This window comes from Pteropus vampyrus, unplaced genomic scaffold (assembly GCF_000151845.1).
Source record: "Pteropus vampyrus isolate Shadow unplaced genomic scaffold, Pvam_2.0 Scaffold34, whole genome shotgun sequence".
In the NCBI taxonomy this organism is placed as follows: domain Eukaryota; kingdom Metazoa; phylum Chordata; class Mammalia; order Chiroptera; family Pteropodidae; genus Pteropus; species Pteropus vampyrus.
Genome location: NW_011888815.1, coordinates 7104966 through 7114082, shown reverse-complemented (window position 1 = coordinate 7114082; position 9117 = coordinate 7104966). Strand labels below are relative to the sequence as shown.

Genomic DNA, 9117 nt, shown 5'->3' with positions numbered 1-9117 from the left:
AGACAGCATCTGCGTATCTGTTGGTGGAACCAGGAGCTTTTTCTTGGCCTTCTTGGGAAAGAGAGAGAAAGGCAGAGGACCGTGATATCACATCACGGGGAATCGCGAAGCATCTCTGGCTGGGTGACCTTGGACAGGTTACCTAGCCTCTCTGTGCCTCAGGATCCTCATCTCTGAAACGGGATGATAAACGCTACAGGCGAAGCGCCCACGACAAGCCTGGCGACGGTGAGCACACAACGAGCACTGGCTTTTGCCATCATGACTCGGGCAAGGCGGCTGACGGTAGCGACAATACGAATTGGCCCGGCTGGTTTTATGGATCCTGTCCAAGCAAAACCAGGTCACAATAGGTTTCGACAGGAAATTCTTTAAAAAAATAAAATGACGTTCACAGGTGAGCAGACAGGATGGCACCTGAGAAATCAAGTCTTAGCTACTGGGGACTTTCGAACAGTTATTGTGGCCGGACCATGAGTTAAACCACAGCTGCTTGTAAGTTTATTCCCTTTCACGTTTTAAGAGTCACGGGCGCCTTCTGAAAAGCCAGCATCGTGATGATCAGATACTAAAGAATGAAGGGAGAGCATCAGGGTTAAAAAGAGAGTCAACAGGGAGGGCCCCCGTTCGAAGGCTCCCCAAATGAGCACCCGAGCAGCCAGAATGTGGGCCCTGCCGCCTCGGGAAGGGGGAGAGAGCGGAGCTGGACACAGACGTAAACACCCAGCTCTGTCCAGACCACTGAGCCGGCACAGGACATGATGGCCAGAAGCACTTCTGCACGAAAATGCGGAAAAGCGTATCGGGCTGGCGAGTGAGGGGCGCTTTCCTGTGACGTGGTCCAAGTTTTAAAAACCGTGCTTGTCAGGAATTGTCTAGTCCCTTTCACGATGTGGCAAAGAACTGGATCTTATTTCCCGTGGGAGCGAGATTCTGACGGCAGAGGCGACCTGTTCCGTCTGCCGTCTCAAAGCAGCCCGGTGGACAACGGGGTGACGGTGGCCTTGCAGCCCCTGCTCCCGAAGATGACCCTGGCATTTGAGGACAGGGTGAGGAGGGCTGCCCAGGGCACATGCTCTGCCGCCTGCACACACACACACACATTGCAGACCGATGAGCTCATGCTGGGTGAAAACAGAAATGTTTTTGAAAAAGCCAGTTTGGCAGCTTGAGAGTCAAGGCTGACTGTCACTGCGGGAAGAAACCAGAGGCTCCTGGGAGAGAAATGCTGACCCTGGAGGGGGCTCCCCTCACGCAGATTTGGGGCAAACACGTTGGACTGGCCGACGGGGGCGAAGAGAGCTCGGGGCTGTGGGCAGATGTGTCCGCAGGGGCCACGCACCCGGAGGGGAACGGAGACGCGAACCCCCCTTCCCTCCACCCCAAGACGCACGGTCAGGGACAGGCATGACACCCGCGTCCTGGCGGACACTGTCCTCCACCAGCGTGTCCACTCTACCGCTTATTCCTGACATCAGATCGAGGAAGGAAAGAATTAGTTTTCCAAATCAGAGGCCAAAAAAAGAGGTCCCCGCCCGCCAACTGGCCTCAAGCTTTGGAGCAAGTTTTGAACAGGAGTCCGAGCTGTCCGAAGGTCTGTGCAGGTTGCAGAGGACCTGAGATGTCCTCAGGTCACTTACCACAAGACCAAAGGAAGGTCTGAGAAGCCTGTTAAATAGGCACTTATAGCTTACAAACGTCTTCATGGCTCCCTAGCCTGGGACAGCCCAACCTCAGGGAGGGGGCTGAATTTATATCCCCTGCTTCACAGCAGAGAAACTAAGGACCTAGAAATTACTGGCCAGGAGGGCACGTAGCTGGGGTTAGGACCCGGGTCTTCAGAAAGCTGCTACTACGAATAATGGCTTTCATCTGTTTCTGCTTACTGCATGCCAGGGACTCCGCTACGAATTTTAAATGGATCATTCTTACGACACTTGGATATGGTTATTAGTGATGCTCAGAGAGGTTAAACAACTTGTCCAAAGTCACACAGCTAGTAAGCGGCAGAGGCGGGATTTGAACCGAGGTCTTTCAGAATCTGAGGTGTATTCTAACCAGGGTCCTTCGCTGTCACCCTCGCTCCACACACGCTCGGCACTGCCCAGTTCGAGGCTGAGGCGGGGATGATTTTCAGGTCACGTGGAGATCATTTTTTTTCTGTGTTAAGTAGTGGCATTGATTTTAGTAGTGTTCTAAAAAATACAGCCAGCACATTAAACCTGTGACTTCATGGGTACTGCCAGTTAGGATGAGGTTAAATTTAAGTTTGAAAAGGAGTTTATGTTAAAAAAAAAAAAAAAATCAAGTTCATAAATGTACCAGTGGGACCAGGATACAACCCGGCCCATCCAGCCCTCTCTGAAGGTCTTGAGTCTGGGAACTAGTGAAGCTGAGCTGCAGGGGGCAAAGGTCTGGCTTCAAAACAAAAAGGGTCAAGTTCAAGGGCGGGGCGGGAGGGAGCCACCTGCCTACCTCACAGAACTACAGCTCAAGGACCAGAGACCCCGCCGCCACACAAAGCCACTGCCCTGCATCTTTTCTTCCACGCCTCGTGGGGGGACAGGACCCCCAGTAAGGCTGGCTGGGGCCACGCCCACCCCTCGTGCGTGCGTGTACTCACCGCCAAGATGGCACGGTCCCTCTCCACGAGGTCCGCCAGCTGGTGCAGCAGGTGGCCGCGGCTCGGAGCATCCAGCCGGCGCCATGCCGAGCCCCTCTGGAAGGCGGCTCTTGCGGCCTCCACCGCCATATCCACGTCGGGCTGAACGGTCAAAACAGCAGGGAGAGAGTGTCACCTTCTGATGCGACCGCACTTGGGGACAGCTCCCCTGTGAGTCACAGAGAACGGCCAAGATCTGCTTCCGTCATGTGAAGAAGGAGGAGGGGGTGGCAAGCAATGGCTGGGGGCTTTCGAGCGACTTTTTTCTTCTTTACGTTTTAAGACTTTTTTTTTTTTTTTTTTAGGATTTCTCCTATGGTTAAATATTAACTTTTCTTCTGATTATAAAAGTGTTTTTGAAAAGTTTATAAAACCACCAACTTTAATGAAGTATTTTTCTTGGTGAACCAAGTAGGAAAAGATTTTCCACTTGCCAGTTTGGACACACGCAGCTCAGCAATGAGGTGGTAAATAACTGTGTGGGCATTTTATTCCCGCTGAGGATCGAGCTCCCACAGTGAGAATGGGTCATGATGTTTCTGAGGATCTGAGAATCGACCACATCGGAAAAGCCCAGAGACTGGGAGGATCAGGAATGTTCTCCCCACCACCCCCTGCCGCCTCACCTACCCCCTGGGGCCACTGTCACACCATCTTATGGAGAAGGAGCTGGGTCTTCTGTGACTGATAGAAAAATTACAATCGAACCTCTTTCTTAACTGGAAAGAAGCGAGAGCTGTTTAGGGTAATTGTCGCTCACTCATTTTCAGGAAAATACGGTTGGAGGCTCCGGTTGCTGATGGGCAGAGGAGATAACAGGGCTCTGAATTCCTTGTCACAGGCTGTTGGGGTGGAGGCAGGACCTCCCGGCCTCGGGGGACAGGGCTGCCTCTGCCTTCACGTGCTCAGAGCAGTCACCCAGACCGAGGGAGAAGCCAGAGCTTGGGGCAGGGGCTTCTTCTCCTCCTTGATAACTGCATGCAGTGCTGGGGGTCGCTCAGCATCATGCCCGCCACCCCTCCTTGCCCCCACCTCTTCACCTGAGCTCCTTGGTGTCAGCATCTTTACAAAAAGGAGCTTAGCATGGGGCGCTGCACATCGGAGGGGCCGTACAGGCGGACAGACCATGCATCGCACGCCCAACACGACACTGGTGGCATCCAGTTGCAGCCCATGCGACACGCGTGCAGTGCCGTTCACCCCCGTCCACGTTCCACGTCGCCCGGACGCTTACTGAGAACGTCAGGCGAGTGCTTCCGAGCACCCCTCCCCTCCTTACAAAAGCTTAACCTTCAACCTTTCCCCCAAAGGCACTTACATCCAAATGTATCAAAGACACATCCAGAAGTCCCTGAGCTTGATACATATGTGCTATGTGATACAGTGCTTTCTATATATGTAACATATATTAAACATATGTAATATGTAACAGTGTATATTATGTGTGTGTGTTATTCGTAAAGCTTGTATGATAATGCAGACCCTGAACTATCGAGTAGGGTTATAAAGACTAAGGCTTTACACCATCATTTAAGTTTCTGGGAGAAAAGAAATCTGGTGATTACATGACCTCATTATCCCAGCGTGACTTGCTCAGCAAGTCCTTTTCCTTCAAGTTCTATTTGTTTTAAGTGTCTCCTGCCAGAATGGCGCATTTGGTGAAACACACCAGCCCGAAATGCTTTCTGGAAAAAATTTTTTTAATGCTTCCAGGTTCAAGTCATTGACAAAAATCTCTCCTTTAGCCACGTGATGCGGACAGCTGAGGTCATCCTCATAGACGGAGAAACATCCATCGAAGGAGAGCAACTTCCTACGGTGGATCGTCCCTCATTGATCCCATTCTGGGCCAGGTGTCTGAGAAGCGGCCAGCTTAGGTCCTACCTGAGTGCGGGCCAGTGCTGTCCCCTACCTAAGCCAGCCTGCTTCCTTATTCTGTAGTCACCTGTAATCAAATGACTTAGGGTAGAGACACCTACCTTATCTCCTTCTTCCACGTCACATATTTTTTCTAGGGTCGAAGGGTTGTATGTGGCAAACTTTTTTCCACTCTTGGATCCGTGCCATTCATTGTTGATGAATATCTAACCAGGAAAGGAAGTGGTCATGCATTAGGCTTAAATCAAAATCACATCGCTCCGCCATGCTGAGCTGATGTCTTGCCCTCCTCACTGCCGACTCGCCCAGATGGGAGCTGGAGGGTGGATGGAGTCACGTGCCCATCCGGGAGCAGCCTCAGAATTACTACATAATCAGAGAATTAATTTTTGTCATAAGAAAACTAAAGTTATTTAACGTTTTCTTTCTAAAATAATCTCTTTTTTTTAAAGCGACAACATGAATTCACAGAGGAATAGATGAGTTCGTTAAATTATGGGTATAAGTTAAATTTTCCACCTCCACTGAGTTTGGGGGAAATTAAATAAGTGTATGTACATAGAGTGACAAGCGCGCCTCTGAAGGCTACGTCAGCAGTGGTCGATGTCTTCGTCCTCCTTTCCGCTGCCACCCACGGCGAGATCGCCCAGGAACCAGCTTTATACAAGCATCTTCCTTAGAACTTTACTTTTCATGAACGCGCATTAGTACACTTACCCTCTTCTCTTGAAAATGTCTCTTTTCATGTTGGGCTTAATATGAAACGTACATATGAAGCGTTGGAATACAAAGATAAATATTGGGGTTAGAAGGGGTTCTGCTTATATTAACAGACGTAGCAAATAACTGTTGATATCCAGAATTGAAGAATTAATCCACAAAAAGCATTCAGTTCAGAGTATCTAGGGCATGGCCGAGAATAACAGTTAAAAATAATCGTAAAACACAAAAACGTCATGAGCGAACTGAAAAGGATTCACGAAGATCACGTACTGAACGGCCTATGCTATTTACTCTCAGTTCATTCCAAGTTCTAACTGCTTTAAAAAGCACTGCACTGAAAGACAGGGCTTCAGGAAAGAACAAGAAGGTGACAGAGATGCCACAAAATACCTGCCAGCACCGAGGCCCCGGCTACCCAGCGAGAGGACACCCCGACGCAGCAGCCTGGGACGGCCTTGTCACAATAATCCACCAGGGCGTCAGAGAGGCCCCGGCCGCTGACGTGGATAAGACACTGTAGAAGCATCTCCATCAAATACAATGCGGTCAGTTAATTTCTAAGTACAGAAGTATCTCATCGGATTCCATTTCCGTTTCTATAAGGAAAGATTTTTTCCACTCTTGGCTACCTTTTGCTTCTCTCTGAGTCGTTTAAAGGAAGCGTGGGGTCCCTACGAGGGCTAATTTAAATTATTATGAATTTTATTCAATTGGATGACTTGACTCCCCAGTGAGGACAGAGGAGAGGGGGCGTCATCACACCCAGCATAGGGGCTTGATTACACCTTCCGTCTCCCATAAAAACCCCCGAAGCTCCCCGAGAAGAAAACCCGCTCTGGGAATCGGCCGGCGGAGACCGTTCTGATAACTGTCCCTGGAAAGCAAGGAGTTCTGAGACTAACAAGACAAAGCCAGCTCTGGCTAGGCAGGTGGGCAGAGGCTCCCCGCACCGACAGCATCCTGTGCCCGTGGGATGTGCCCATCCGCCTTCTGGAAGCTCAGCGCCTTCCAGGAGAGGCCAGGCCTCCGGGGAAGCCCGAGGAAACGGCCAGGCTACAATTACAGGTTTCTTCTTCCAGATGAAACCAAATCCGAGAGCTCCCTTTTGCCATCCAGCAAGCCACCGCTCGGCGACAGTGAGAAACGCATAAGCGGAGGAGAGTTAAGTTAGCGTGGGGAGGGAAGAGAGGCCCGTTCGTCAGAAGATGAAATTTCGTGGCTTAGATAATAGATCCTGCCAGCGAAAACTGCTGATTCCGGGTCCTTCCTGGTATCATTTCCAGGGAGGATGGAAAATGAGAAGGTGGCTGAAGAATAAAAATAAGAGGGAGGGAAACAGATTGCGATGATCTGCTATATTTCATCTCTAAGCACGTTCCTCCCCCCCCAAAAAAATTTACTTTGTCATTCACGACATTGATGCACGATCTTTTTTTTAACCGGCAACTAAAAAAACAAAACAAAACAAAACAAAAGCAAAAACGAAACAAAACAAAACAGAAAAAAAAAAACAAACGCAGATGGCTCAACTCTAACCATGTTTTCCCATCCCAATGTTTCCATTTCGGCAAAAGTTTTTCTTTATTGCTACACTAGGAAGTCATCTTGTAAGCAGTTTCTGTCCACTAAAACAAAAACGCAAATAAAGAAAGGGGTCGCCGAGCGTGGCCAGCCAGCTCTGCTGGCTGGATTGTTTTGAACCCCGAATCCGAATAATGGGTTCTGGGAATACTTTTCCCCCTTGACTTATGAAAGACTATGAAACAAACCGATGCAAGTATAAAATTAAGTTACACTGGGCTGTAGACGGAACTCAGATCGTACGGATGGATGCCATGGGATACCACGCTATCTGGACCGGGCTGGAAAGCCACAGCCATTCTCAGGGGACGGATGCCCTGGGCAGGTGGCGGTCACACAAGTGACTTCTGCCGACGCCACTTACGGGAACCTCAGTGGTCCTCAGCTGGACTCAAAAGGAGTATGTATTTAGAAAAGGAGCTTTGAGGGAATTTTATTTTTCACAAAAGCGATCATAAAAAGCAGTCTTTTAATAGACAAGAAAGTCTTAACGAGAATCTCTGCTACTAGAAGAAATATTATAAGGAAAGGAAGGGGCCCCCTAAAGTGAAACGGGTTGCTAGCCTATGAGATCTGTGTGGGGGTTCCAGCGGGGGGTGGGGGGGACCATCTCCCCACTCCCAGCAGAATCACACAGCAAGCCTGATGTTCAAAACGTGAGGACAAATGGAGGCGTTTTGGCAAGGCCGTCCTTCTGGGAACCGGACTTACCCTGAGAAATAGCACTGTCAAGGTCACGGCTCGGCCCCCGTGTCTGGCGTGTCCGCCTCTACTGAGCAAGAAGCATCATGCACCAGGTTTGAAAAATAACAGACCGTTGAGGGGCACACGCTCCGCCCCTCCCGACTGCCTGCCCCGGGCCTCAGCTCTGCAGTTAATTCTCTCGCTTCTTCGCTCGGCCCTAACAGCTGCCTCTCCAGCCAGAGGTCCCCTGAGCATTGCTCTCCTGGCTGTCCCCTCGACCCCCCGGCCACGCCACACAGGCCGCCCAGGCCCCACGACTGTTAGTGGGAGGCCTGTGTAGAGGTGGGCCCAAGGACAGAGCGGACAGAGGCCTCGCCCTCCACGGGGAAGCGGGGCACGGTGGCCTGGTGTCAGGCTGGGCCGCCATCACGGCCTGGGAGCCTCTGCCTCTTCGCTTTCCCTCAGCCCGAATCGCACACCCAGTTCCGATCCACAGGGCAGAGAGGCGCCCGGCAAGACGAAAGACACTGATCTTCTGTGACCCGCTAAGACCCTCCTCTCCATAGGTCCTAAAGAATGGCAGAGAAGGCAGCAAACTTGCCGTACGTGGCTGCATCACTCTGATAGGAATCCGAGAGGTAAAAAGCACAACCAACCGCATAGGCCATTTCTGGTTTGTATGGCGTTTTTAAAACAGCTATAAAACAGAAATAAAATAAAGCGCGAGCAGCATCACCATCGAGCGAGCACCGACAGGGTTAGGGGCTAAAAAAACTTAGGTGCTGTTCTCGCTTTTCTGTCATTTGCGTGGGAATTTTCACTCTGAGGCCGATACTCCTAAGGAAACGGCATTAAAATAGTCTCCAGCATTTACGGGGACCGGACGCGTCTCTGTTGATTACAGAGCCCTCCGAAAACAGTTAATTTAAACGTCATGTGATCAGAGGCCCCCCGGCCGACACAAAGTGCCAAGAGACCAAAATCCGAAGGCCACACATAGTGGCCTGCAAGTTTCTCCGCCTGATTAAAACTATTTGAGAGACATAATTGCTACTTTTGAAAGTAAAATGGATGGAGAATTTTCTAAGTGCTGTGTCAGCTGGAGTTGGGGGCTCTGGATTAGATGCAAAAATAAAAAGACACAAAAAGACACAAAGTAGAGGGATGTGAAGCTCACCGCGGCCTCCGTCTGTGTCCCTGCCCCCCCGGTCCCCGGCCCACCTCGGCGATGCCTCGCCTGGGCTCCCACGCACCCTCAGCCCAGCTCCGAGGCCTCGCCATCTCCCTTTCCGCCCCAGGCAGGTGATCTCAACGCTTTTGCTCACCCTCCTGATCTGCAGCCCCAAAAGACAGAGAGCTGGAGGACCGAGGGCCGGCCGGCCAGATGGGGCCCTGCCACCCACCCCTGGCTTCCCAGGCCCCGATCTGAGGCCGGCAGGGAACGCGTTTTTTGTCAACACCAGGGCCTCTGGGATCCAGGGCGGTCTCGCCAGTGATCACCTTCCAGCCTGCCCGCTCTCTTCTGGTCAGCAGGTAGGAGCTAAGCGCAGAAGCTGCCCGAAGCTTCTCCCTCTGCTCTCGAGAGCCGC

The 9117-nt window shown here is 51.1% G+C and overlaps 1 protein-coding gene across 1 annotated transcript in view; it reads right to left on the bottom strand.

Annotated features, from left to right (window-relative positions):
- Positions 1-4770, bottom strand: part of ALDH1A3 (aldehyde dehydrogenase 1 family member A3) — a 33455-nt gene extending 28685 nt beyond the window's left edge. The window contains 2 exon segments of the mRNA XM_023529014.1: positions 2624-2764; positions 4642-4770. Coding sequence (XP_023384782.1) covers positions 2624-2764; positions 4642-4770 — 270 coding nt within the window.
- Positions 4771-9117: the final 4347 nt, after the last annotated feature.